Raw genomic sequence first — 12,918 nt, forward strand, 5'->3', positions numbered from 1 at the left:
AAATCCATGCTGACTTTGCCCAATGATTTCACTGCTTTCCAAATGTGCTGTTATCACATCCTTGATAACTGACTCCAGCAGTTTCCCCACCACCGATGTTAGGCTAACCGGTCTATAATTCCCCGGTTTCTCTCTCCCTCCTTTTTTAAAAAGTGGAGTTACATTAGCCACCCTCCAATCCTCAGGAACTAGTCCAGAATCTAACGAGTTTTGAAAAATTATCACTAATGCATCCACTATTTCTTGGGCTACTTCCTTAAGCACTCTAGGATGCAGACCATCTGGCCCGGGGGATTTACCTGCCTTCAATCCCTTCAATTTACCTAACACCACTTCCCTACTAACATGTATTTCGCTCAGTTCCTCCATCTCACTGGACCCTCTGTCCCCTACTATTTCTGGAAGATTATTTATGTCCTCCTTAGTGAAGACAGAACCAAAGTAATTATTCAATTGGTCTGCCATGTCCTTGCTCCCCATAATCAATTCACCTGTTTCTGTCTGCAGGGGACCTACATTTGTCTTTACCAGTCTTTTCCTTTTTACATATCTATAAAAGCTTTTACAGTCCGTTTTTATGTTCCCTGCCAGTTTTCTCTCATAATCTTTTTTCCCCTTCCTAATTAAGCCCTTTGTCCTCCTCTGCTGAACTCTGAATTTCTCCCAGTCCTCAGGTGAGCCACTTTCTCTGGCTAATTTGTATGCTTCTTCTTTGGAATTGATACTATCCCTAATTTCTCTTGTCAGCCACAGGTGCACTACCTTCCTTGATTTATTCTTTTGCCAAACTGGGATGAACAATTGTTGTAGTTCATCCATGCAACCTTTAAATGCTTGCCATTGCATATCCACCGTCAATCCTTTAAGTGTCATTTGCCAGTCTATCTTAACTAATTCACGTCTCATACCTTCAAAGATACCCCTCTTTAAGTTCAGAACCTTTGTTTCTGAATTAACTATGTCACTCTCCATCTTAATGAAGAATTCCACCATATTATGGTCACTCTTACCCAAGGGGCCTCTCACGACAAGATTGCTAATTAACCCTTCCTCATTGCTCAAAACCCAGTCCAGAATAGCCTGCTCTCTAGTTGGTTCCTCGACATGTTGGTTCAAAAAACCAACCCGCATACATTCCAAGAAATCCTCTTCCTCAGCACCTTTACCAATTTGGTTCACCCAATCTACATGTAGATTGAAGTCACCCATTATAACTGCTGTTCCTTTATTGCATACATTTCTAATTTCCTGTTTAATACCATCTACAACCTCACTACTACTGTTAGGTGGCCTGTACACAACTCCCACCAGCGTCTTCTGCCCCTTAGTGTTACTTTTCATAGTCAAACATACCTCTAGCAGGCCATCCCTTGGCCTCCTTGGCTCAAGGAAACCTTAAGCTCTTTCTGACATGCTATTCACTGCCTGCACAATGGTGACAGATTAATCAGCATCAAGAGGAGGGGATTGATTGGCTAATGGTTGTATTGTTGTTACAGGTACCAAGATACAGTGAAAAACTTCACTTTGCTTCCGTCTGTACAGATCATTCCAAACCATCAGTACCTCAAAGCTGTACAAAGGGAAAAGCAACAATAGAATGAAGGAGGTTACTCTTGCAAAGAAAGTTAAGGTAGATTGCAAGGTCTAGGGTTTATCAAGAGATCCATTCAAGGGCCATTTCTCCCATCTATCCATCCGAAATTCTTTGGGCAGATGAGAACAGGATGCAGACTAAAAAGCCTTCACTTCCTTCTCTCTCGCAAGCAAAGCCAGCTTCGCACGTCTGTAAATAAGCAAGTTTGATCATATTTTCTGTTTGCTAAATAACCCGCCTTAGTCAATACCCTAAGAAATTCAGAGCGTGGGGGCCTTGCAGGCCTTTGAGATTGAGACGAAAGTGGGAAGTGTTTGAGTGTAAATCATTGCAGGATGTCGACACTTTCAGACGCTGCAGCTTGGAAGATTGTTGAACATGCGGAAAAATAATTGAGGTTGTTCACTTTGATCCTAATGAAACATTCAATGGGAAGTTTCGGACATATTTACTCACCAGTGAAAGTACTAACAGAAAAAATTGATTTTAATTTCTTATCACATAATGGAAATATCCATTTTAATGATTACTGAAGTGGAATTTACATTAATGCCAAGTATACACCATTGTTGCAAATGACTCAGTTAACCTAATTAAATTTTCCACCTTCACCCACCTTACTCTTTCACTATTTACTCCAGTAAAAGACAATAGATGCAGATTTTTTTTTATTTTGTTCATTCCTTTGCCAGCCTCTGGTGTTGCAAACAACACACGTCTCACTTCCTTCCATAGTTGCCAGCTAGCTTAGCAACCTCAGAGCTTCAGTTAACATTTTGAAATTCAACATAGGTGACTAACCTTTACTTCAGAGATGACTAACCTTTATTTTAGAGAAAAAAATATTCTTATTTCCCCCTATTAGCAACTGAAACCATGACATTGTACGAGATTCAATGAGGTGATTAGTCATTGTACAGATAATCAGAATTTACCAGATTATTAACAGTAAGTTATTGTACAATTTGACATTTCTATTAACTGTGTAAATTGGTCTTAGTGCTTTACATAAAAAGGTCAACTTGAGCACCATTTCCCTGCAGGGAATGATTCCTCTACTGATGCATCTACACACCAAATATCTTGCCATCACTCTGCCCAGCTCTTCTAGTGATATGTTTATATAGTTACTGTAAAATAAACGTGTTAATGATTGGTGATCCTGCTGATGGATCAGAATCAGAATCAGGTTTACTATCATCCACGTCTGTCATGAAATTTGTTAACTTTGCAGCAGCAGTACAACGTAATACATAATAGAGAAAAATGTGAATTATAGTAGAATAAATAAATACATATATATATATAATAGTTAAATAAGTTGTGCAGTGTCCTGGATTACAGGTTACAGACACAGTATGTGAAACTGCAGAGCTTTGTATCGGATACTGTGGTTAGCGCAGCACAGGGTCACTTCAGGGGTCTGTCCAGCACCACTTCCTGTTCCCCGTCAACACCTTGGACTTCAGATACAACTCAGAGTCCTGCCACCTGCAGAAGTTTTCAGACGATTCGGCAGTTGTGGGCTGGGGTTGAGGGGCTGAGTACAGAACAGTGGTGGACAACTTTATTGACTGGTGTGGGCTGAATCATCTGCACCTCAAAATCACTAAGACAAAGGGAGTTGGTGGTGGACCTTAGGAAGGTGAAAACACCCTGCATTCCCATCTCCATCAAGGGAACGGGCGTGTAAATTGTCTGGGACTACAAGTACCTGGGAACTCACCTGGACAATAAACTGGACGGAAGGGACAGAGAAGGGGTGCAGAAGGGCCAACTGTACTTCCTGAGGAGGCTCTGGTCATTCAACGTCTGCAGTGCTTATGCTGCAAACCTTCTACAACTCAGTGGTGGCTGGCATTCCGATGGGGCAGCAGGGTGAGAGCAGCAGATGCCAAGAAGATCAATAAACTCGCCAGGAAGGCGGGTTCTGTTCTGGTGGTGGAACTGGATTCCCTGCTGACTGTGTTTGAGAGAAGGATGCTGCAGAAACTATGGAGCATTATGGACAATCCCTCTCACCCCCTCCATGACATACCTTTAGTAGGTGCACCACTGAATGCCACAGGAGATCCTGTCTCCCCTTGGCTAGAAGACGCTACAACTCCTCCTCCTTAAGTATAGTACGGTTTCATTGCACATCTGTACTTTGCACTGTTACTTTTTAATGCACATTTTGTATTCTTGTTCGTACTTCAATGCTTACATTTTGTATTTTAAAGTATATATTTCTGACTGAGCAAGCCACTGATTCTCACAGAGTCTGGACTATACCTCTTCCCACCCCGTTACTTGTAAAAATGCCACCCCTTCTCTTGGTTCCTCCGTCTCCACCACATCTGCTCTCTGGATGAGGCTTTTCATTCCAGAACAAAGGAGGTTTCCGCCTCCTTCAAAGAAAGGGGCTTCTCTTCCTCCACCATCATAAGCATCTCTTCCATTTCATGCATGTCTGCCCTCAACCCATCCTCATGCCACCCTATCAGGGATGGGGTTCCTCTTCTCCTCATCTACCACCCCACCAGCCTCCGCGTCCAGCACATAATTCCCCGGAACTCTGCCATCTCCAATGGGATCCCACCACCAAGCACATCTTTCCCTCCTCCCCCTACCCAAACTTTCTGCAGGGATCGTTCCCTACGCAACTCCCTTGTCCATTTATCCCTCCCCTCTGATCTCCTTGCTGGCACTTATCCTTGCAAACGGAACAAGTGCCACATCTGCCCCTACTCCTCCCCCCTCACTACCAGGTGAGGCAACATTTCACCTGCAAGTCCGCTGGGATCATCTACTGTACCTGGTGCTCCGAGTGTGGACGCCTGCACATCAGAGAGACCTGACGTAGACTGGGAGACAGCTTCACCAAGCACCTGCACTCTGCCAGAAAAAGCGGGAACTCCCAGTGACCACCCATTTTAATTTCACTTCCCATGTCCCTTTCTGACTTGTCATTCCATGGTCGTGGTGAGGCCACGCTCAGGTTGGAGGAGCAACACCCTGTATTCCGTCTGGGTAGCCTCCAACCTGATGGCATGAACATCAAAAAAAGCAGCCTTTAAGTAGAATTTTTAAAGTCTACTCAGTAATCTTCTGCAATACATATAAAATGCTGGAGGAACTCTGCAGGCGGCATACATGGAGAAGAAAAAACGGTTGACGTTATGGGCCAAGATCCTTCATCAGGACTGGAGAAAGGAAGATAAGAGGTCAGTGTCATGAGAAGTCTGACTTCTCATCTTTTTTCTCCACAGTTCTCATAACACTGACCTCTCATCCTTCTTCCTGCAGTCCTGATGAAGTGTCTTGGCCCGAAGCGACTGTTTACTCTTTTCCATAGATGCTGCCTGGCCTGCTGAGATCCTCCAGCATTTTGTGTGTGTGTTGCGTGGATTTCCAGCATCTGCGGGTTTTTTTCCTTGTCAGTAATCTTCTGCTTGTCTCCCATCATACCAGGCTAGCACCATCCCCAACTACAGAGGATACAACTGCTTCTACCATCAGCGCTGATATGTCACTCCAAACTCTCCGGTAAGTGATTCACCTCCTCATGTCCTAAACAACCACTGCCACCTAAGTGTTGGGGGTGGAATAACCTACACCAGCTGTATTGAATGAAGCTCTAGCAACCCAGAAGTAGCCGACAATCACCCAGGATAGAGCAGTCTGGCTGACTGGCACCCCATCCACTATCCTAACACGTTCACCTTTTCCTCCTCAGTGGCTGCAGTGAAAGTTGCTTCAACAGCATTTCCTCACCCCTAAAACCCAAGGGCTGCAGGTACACAAGAGCATCATCACCTGCAAGATCCTCACTGAAATACAATGGAAATATATCACGACTGGTCTAAATCCTGGAAATTCATGACTGACAGCATAATGAAGTATCTTCAAAATGATGGTTCACTGTAAGAAAATAAGAGTGTGATTATACAAGTTAGCAATAAGATTCTGACTTGTAGAGAAACCATTCATTCACATTTTTTGCAAAGCCTTTTCTGGGCAGCTAAGCAATTTTGTAGTCACTGTTATAATGTAGGAACAGCAAGGGTCAATCTGAGCACAGCCAGATCCTAGAAATAACAAGGTGATATAAAAACCCATTTCACCCCTGTTTATGAGTTGGTCAAATGCACGTTGTCAGAATCCCAGGGGAAACTTCCATGCAGGGTGCCATGGGATCTTTTCAGTCCATTTGGAAGAAAGGCGGGACCTGACCTTCTTTTCGTTCTGACAATGTGAGGCTTCCACAGAAATGCACTGAAATGTCAGCCTCAATTTTGACATTTGGAAAGGGAAATGTGGGGGTGCTGTGGCTGGCACTTTTAAAGCTGCCGCATCCCATTTTAAATGGCTGTGGACAATAAAGCAATCAGTGGAAAAGAAAGTTCTTTGGAAACCCCCATCCCTAATGAGTTACTCACAAGCACAGCAAGGTTACAGTAGGGAGGTGTTGCTGCAACTCAGTTCTTCATTGCACTTCTGCATATGTGTACTTGTGCATATGACAACAGTCTTTTGGCATAGCACAGTCAGGCAGAAATCAGTCTTGACTATTCTCAATCTTTTTCCAAATTTTCCATCCATCACCAAAGCACTTTGTTATTTTCAAAATTCCACTGGGTACAGGCCCAGAGCCATCAAACGCTCCTAATATTTTGCAACTTTCATTTCAGAATTATTCTTGTGAACCTCTCCAATATCAGCACATCCTTTCTTACATAAGGGCACAAAACTACTCACAGTACTCCAAGTGTGGCCTGACCTAAGCCTAATAAAGCGTTAACATTACATCCTTGCTTTTATATTCTAGTCCTCTCCAAAAGAATGCTAACATTGTGTTTGCCTTCTTTGCCAGCAACTCAACTGGTAAGTTAGGCTTCAGGGAATCCTGCACGAGAACTCCCAGGTCCCTTGCACCCCTGATTTCTGAATTTTCTCCCCACTTAGAAAATACTCTATGCAATTAGTCAGGCCCAACAAATACACACAAAAGCATAATGCAGATGTATGAACACACAGGTGACCTCTGGGATAACACCTGATGGTGTACCTGGTAGAGCTCTGAAAACCTGTGCCAACCAGCTGGCAGGAGCGTCCATGGACATCTTCAATCTCTTATTGCTGCACTGGGAAGTTCCACCTGCTTCAAAGGGGCAACAATCATACCAATGCTCAAGAAGAGCAGAGTGAGCTGGTTAAATGACTGTCCCCCATATCTACTGTGATGAAAGTGCTGTGAGAGGTTGGTCACAGCTTGAATCAATTCCAGCCTAAGCAAGCACCTGGACCGGCTGCAATTTGCCTATCACCTTGGACTAACTGGACAATAGTAGTACTTGAGTAAGGCACAATCACACCCTCAGTTCTAATCAACAGGCTCCAAAACCTAAGCTCCAAAAGTTTGCGTGCTTAGCCCACTGCTCTAATCTCTCTGCACACATAATTGTGTGGCTGGCCACAGCTCAAATGCTATCTATAAATTTGCCAATGACATCATTAGTTTTGGCAGAATTTCAGAAGGTGACAAGAAGGCGTACAGAAATGATATAGATCAGCTGGTTTCTGAACAACAACCTTGCCCTCAAAGTCAAAAAGACCAATTGAAAGTGGACTTCAGGAAGGGGAGGTCAAGGGAATATACACTGGAGCCCATCGAGAGGTCAGCAGCGTCAACATCTCTGAAGATCTATCCTGGGCCCAACATATTGGTGGAATTACAAAGGCGGCACAACAATGGCTATTTTTCATTAGGAGTTTGAGGTGAATTTGGTATGTCATCAAAGACCCTCACAAATTTCAAGGAGAGCATTCTAACCAGTTGCACTACTGTCTGGTATGGAGGGGCCACTGCACGGGATCAGAAAAAGCTGCAGGAAGTTATAAACTCAGCCAGCCCCATCATGGTCTGTGCCCACCCCCCCCCCCCCCAGCATCAAGGGCACCTTCAAAAGCCAATGCCTCAAAAAAGGCAATATCCATCATTAAGGACCACCCCCCCCCCCCACCGTCGCCCTTCTCATTGCTATTATGAAGGAGGCACAGGAGCCTGGAGTCACACAATCAATGTTTAAGGAACAGTTTCTTCCCCTCTGCCATCAGATTTCTGAGTGGACAATGAGCCCATGAACACTATCTCACCATTCTTTTGCCCTCTTCTTGCTCTACTTATTTAATTTTTAAAATATATATATAAACTTATTGTAATTTATGGTTATTATTGTGTATTGTAATGTATAGCTGCCGCAGAACAAGTTTCATGACGTATGCCAGTGATAGTAAACCTGATTCTGCTACGTTTAGTGGTGAAAATGTCAGAAGAGCATCCAGCCAACTTGCCCTGACATTCAATTAGTTGGCATCATTGAATCTCCCCAGCATCACCATGAGTTGGAGAGTTATTGTTGACAAGGACCCTAACCCAACCAGCTGCATACGCACCTTGTCTGCAAGAACAGCTCAAAGTTTCAATGGCAAATAACTTGTATCCTCAAACCTCAGCTATGTCACTCTGCAGTTCCCTTTCTCAGCTCCATCAGGGATAGACACTAAATGCTGGCACTGCTATCGCCATGCTTCATAGCTCAAATGCAGGGGCAAGAAATGGTGCATCATTTGGCTTTTGACATTCAGTTGGATTGGAGGTGAATTAAGAAAGGTAGTTTGTTGAAAGGAACACAAATATTCAAAACATGACTTGTAATTTATATTTACTCAAAGTAGGAAAAAAATCTTGAGTTCCACAGGAGTATTCTCAAACCATGAAATACAAAGTTCAAAGTAAATTTTATTATCACAGTACATATACAGTATGTCACAACATACAACCGAGATTCTTTTTCCTGCGGGCATACTCAGCAAATCTATAGAATGGTAATTGTAAACAAGATCAATGAAAGATCAAGTAAAGCATAGAAGACAACAAACTTTGCAAATGCAAATAGTGAGAGCACGAAATAACGAGACAAAGAGTCCTAAAGAGAGATCATTTGTTGTGGGAACTCGTCAATAGAATGAGTGTAGTTATCCTCTTTGGTTCAAGAGCCTGATGGTTGAGGGGTAGTAACTGTTCCTGAACTTGGCGGTGCAAGAACTGAGGCTCTTGTGCCTGGTAGCAGCAACAAGAAAAGAGCATGGCCTGGATGGTGAGGATCTCTGATGCTGCTTTCCTGCGACAGTGTTTCACATAGATGTGCTCAATGGTTGGAAAGCAGAAGAGATGGAGAAGTGGACAGGTGATGCAGCTGAAGGCACATAAATAATTGGTAGAGCAATTAAGTTCAGGGATGATAAAGAAGTCAGATTTGAGATTACACAAATATTCTGGAGGCTATAAGAATGAAGAAAGTTGCAGAGAAACAGTTTTGCGACTAAAAAGGATTGAAAACACAATGCTGCCCTTGTAAAACTATGTCTTTATTATAAAGCAAAATGTATAACACATTGGTAATTCAATGTACTGGCATTTCTGCAGATCACATCAATGAAAAATATGTGCTACATCTCCACTGTTTAGTGGAAGGGTGATATTTATGCAATGAATTGACCACATAGGCAGTTTCAATAATAATTGATATTCACAAAGTCAAAGTTGGCAGAATTGCAGGAAGATATGCTTCTATCAGCCTTATCTTCTGCCTTCCATCTGCAGTAAGAACTGTTAAAACTACAGGCGCTTCAACCAAACCTTGGTAACTCAACCCTCTTACAGTAACCAGTTCACCTCAGAAATGGGCTCCTGAAATGCAGGGGCGATCTCCCGTTATCCCTTAACCCTCCACACGTCTCTTGGCGACGGCACAATGAGGGCAGTGTAACAAGCATTACTGAGGTTATTCTGATGCCCTGAAATTCCCGGTTTTGAACAAACCTTTCTTATCCATCGACTGGAAAATGCTTTGGATTAGTAAAAAGGCGCTACATACATGTAAGCTTCCCGGCGCAACCCGCTGCTGGTGGAGATCTACGCCAAGCCAGCGGGTCCTTCCCATCAAATGCGAAAACGATCCCCACTCAGTGAGGTACTTACCCGGAGGGCACTTGGGACAGCAGCTTTTTTTGGAATTGAGGGTCCACACGTATTCAGTGGGTTTGCATTCTGAGCACGTCCCCGGCCGGAGGTTCGGTACAAATGCCAATAGCGTCAGATAACAGCTAAATCGTCGAGACATGTTAGTTCGCGCTGCCAAACCTTAACCCCCACAGGAAAATAAAGTAATTCAGACTTGCTGTTCCTTTTTGTCTAGCATGCCGGGAAATTCCATTCGTGGGTAGGGGAGGGGAGAAGGGAGAGAGGGGGGAGGGGAAAGGGGACAGGGGGAGGGGAAAGGAGAGGGGAGAGGGGAGAGGGGGGAGAGGGGGGAGAGGGGAGAGAGGGGAGAGGGGAGAGGGGGGAGAGGGGAGAGGGGAGAGGGAGGGAGAGGGGAGAGGGGAGAGAGAGGGAGGGAGAGGGGAGAGGGGGAGAGGGAGGGGGGAGAGGGGGAGAGGGAGGGGGGGAGAGGGGGAGGGGGGAGGGGGGGAGAGGGGGAGAGGGGGAGGGGGGAGAGGGGGAGAGGGGAGGGGGAGAGGGAGAGGGGAGGGGGAGGGGGAGAGGGGGAGAGAGGAGGGGAGAGGGGGAGAGGGGGAGAGAGGAGGGGAGAGGGGGAGAGGGGAGGGGAGGGGAGAGGGGGAGGGGAGGGGAGGGGGGAGGGGAGGGGGAGGAGAGAGGGGGGAGGGGAGGGGGAGGAGAGAGGGGGGAGGGGAGGGGGGAGGGGAGGGGAGAGGGGGAGGAGGGGAGAGGGGGAGGAGGAGGGGAGAGAGGGAGGGGAAGGGGGAGGGGAGAGGAGAGGGGAGGGGAGAGGGGAGAGGGGAGAGGGGGAGGGGGAGGAGGGGAGAGGGGGAGGAGGGGAGAGGGGGAGGGGGAGGAGGGGAGAGGGGGAGGGGGAGGAGGGGAGAGGGGGAGGGGGGAGGGGAGAGGGGGAGGAGGGGAGAGGGGGAGGGGAGAGGGGGAGGGGAGAGGGGGAGGGGAGGGGGAAAGGGGGAGGGGAGAGGGGGAGGAGAGAGGAGGGGAGGGGGAGGGGGAGGGGAGGGGGAGGGGAGGGGGAGGGGAGGGGGGAGAGGGGAGGGGAGGGGAGGGGAGGGGAGGGGGGAGGGGAGGGGAGGGGAGGGGGGAGGGGGAGGGGGAGGGGAGGAGGGGAGAGGGGGAGGAGGAGGGGAGAGAGGGAGAGGGAGAGGGGAGGGGAAGGGGGAGGAGAGGGGAGAGGGGAGGGGAGAGGGGAGAGGGGGAGGGGGAGAGGGGGAGGAGGGGAGAGGGGGAGGAGGGGAAAGGGGGAGGAGGGGAGAGGGGGAGGAGGGGAGAGGGGGAGGAGGGGAGAGGGGGAGGGGGAGGAGGGGAGAGGGGGAGGGGGAGGAGGGGAGAGGGGGAGGGGAGAGGGGAGGGGAGAGGGGGAGGGGAGAGGGGAGGGGAGAGGGGGAGGGGAGAGGGGAGGGGAGATGGGGAGGGGGAAAGGGGAGGGGAGAGGGGGAGGAGAGAGGAGGGGAGGGGGAGGGGGAGGGGAGGGGGGAGGGGAGGGGGAGGGGAGGGGAGGGGGAGGGGAGAGGGGAGGGGAGGGGAGGGGGGAGGGAAGGGGAGGGGACAGGGGGAGGGGGAGGAGGGAGGAGGGGAGGGGGAGGAAGGGAGGGGGAGGAGGGGAGAGGGGGAGGAGGGGAGGGGAGAGGGGAGAGAGGGAGGGGGGAGGGGAGAGAGGGAGGGGAGAGGGAGAGGGGGAGGGGAGGGGGGAGGGGGACTGGAGGGAAAAAAGATGAGAAGTTAGAGTAAGAAGGGGGGAGGGGAGGAAGAAATGCAAGGTGGTAGGTGACAGGTGAAACCAGGAGAGAGGGAGGGGGTGAAGTAAAGAGTTGGGATGTTGATTGGTGAAAGAGATACAGGACTGGGGAAGGAGGAATCTGATAGGAGAGACCAGGAGGCCGTGGAAGAAAGGTAAATGGGAGGAGCAGCAGATGAGGAGATAGGTGAGAGAGGGAATTAGGATTGGTGAAGGGGATCATTGCCGGAAGCCCGGAAGTTCGAGAAATCGACGCTTATGCCATCAGGCTGGAATATAAGGTGTTGCTCCTCCAGCCTGAGTGTGGCCTCATCACGTTAGTAGAGGAGGTCATGGACTGACATGTCGGAATGGGAATGGGAATGGGAATGGGAATGGGAAGTGGAATTAAAATGGGTGGCCGCGGGGAAATCAGCGTCTCTGATAGCTTACCCCTTTGCAGTACAGTATTGCGAGCAGTTCTGGGCAATGTACTTTGTGGCTTCCGCTATTTTCTACATTATTTAAGACAAAAAAAAAGGTAAGATAAAACTTTATTTATTCCAAAGGAAATTATTGTTGCAAGCTTGCTTAGTCAGAAATATATACTTCGAAATACAAAATGTAAGTATAATGCTCCACAGCTTCTGCAGCGTCCTCCGCTCAAACACAGTCAGCAGGGAGACGAGCTCCACCCCCAGAGCAGAACCAGCCTTCCTGACGAGCTTATCGATCTTCTTGGTGTCAGCTAACTACAGCGTAGAATGGAATGCTGGCCACCACCGAGCCGTAAAGATTTGCAGCATAAGCACCGCAGACGTCGAACTTCCAGAGCCTCCTCAAGAAATACATTTGCCTCTGACTCTTCTTGTGCAGAGCCTCTGTATTTTTAGGCCAGTCCAGTTTATTGTCCAGGTGAGTTCCCTGGTGTTTATAAGTCCTGGACGACTTCCACATCTGTTCCCCTGCTGGAGATGGGAATGCAAGATGCTTTCACCTTCTTGAAGTCCACCACCGTCTCCTTTGTCTTAATGATGTTGAGCAGCAGGTGATCTAGCCCACACCACTCAACAAAGTTGTCCACCACTCTTCTGCACTCAGCCTCTCGCCCCTGGCTAATTCAATTGCTGACTTGTACATGATCTTCTTTCTCTTTTTAAACCTTTTCATAGAACCATAGAAACTACAGCACAGAAACAGGCCTTTTGGCCCTTCTTGGCTGTGCTGAACTATTTTCTGCCTAGGTCCCACTGACCTGCACGCGGACCATATCCCTCCATACTCCTCCCATCCATGTATCTGTCCAATTTATTCTTAAATGTTAAAAAAGAACCCGCATTTACCACCTCGTCTGGCAGCTCATTCCATACTCCCACCACTCTCTGTGTGAAGAAGCCCTCCCTAATGTTCCCTTTAAACTTTTCCCCCCTCACCCTTAACCCATGTCCTCTGGTTTTTTTCTCCCCTTGCCTCAGTGGAAAAAGCCTGCTTGCATTCACTCTATCTATACCCATCATAATTTTGTATACCTCTATCAAATCT

General features: G+C 47.6%; 2 protein-coding genes across 3 annotated transcripts in view; one reads left to right on the forward strand and one right to left on the reverse strand.

The window, feature by feature from the left end:
* Positions 1-7,431, forward strand: part of LOC134337758 (zinc finger protein 239-like) — a 53,767-nt gene extending 46,336 nt beyond the window's left edge. Inside the window, exons 3-4 of the mRNA XM_063032989.1 lie at positions 5,051-5,125; positions 6,617-7,431. Coding sequence (XP_062889059.1) covers positions 5,051-5,125; positions 6,617-6,620 — 79 coding nt within the window. The 3' untranslated portion in view covers positions 6,621-7,431. The remainder of the gene's footprint in view (positions 1-5,050; positions 5,126-6,616) is intronic.
* LOC134337760 (tumor necrosis factor receptor superfamily member 5-like) overlaps positions 1-9,849 on the reverse strand; it is a 42,086-nt gene extending 32,237 nt beyond the window's left edge. For both annotated transcript variants that reach the window (XM_063032992.1, XM_063032993.1), the window contains exon 1: positions 9,624-9,849. Coding sequence is in view for 1 of the 2 variants with exons in the window: in XM_063032993.1 (XP_062889063.1) it covers positions 9,624-9,765 (142 nt within the window). In the remaining variant the exon portion in view is untranslated. The remainder of the gene's footprint in view (positions 1-9,623) is intronic.
* Between the last annotated feature and the right edge of the window lie 3,069 nt (positions 9,850-12,918).

Source organism: Mobula hypostoma, chromosome 25 (genome assembly GCF_963921235.1).
Source record: "Mobula hypostoma chromosome 25, sMobHyp1.1, whole genome shotgun sequence".
Classification (NCBI taxonomy): domain Eukaryota; kingdom Metazoa; phylum Chordata; class Chondrichthyes; order Myliobatiformes; family Myliobatidae; genus Mobula; species Mobula hypostoma.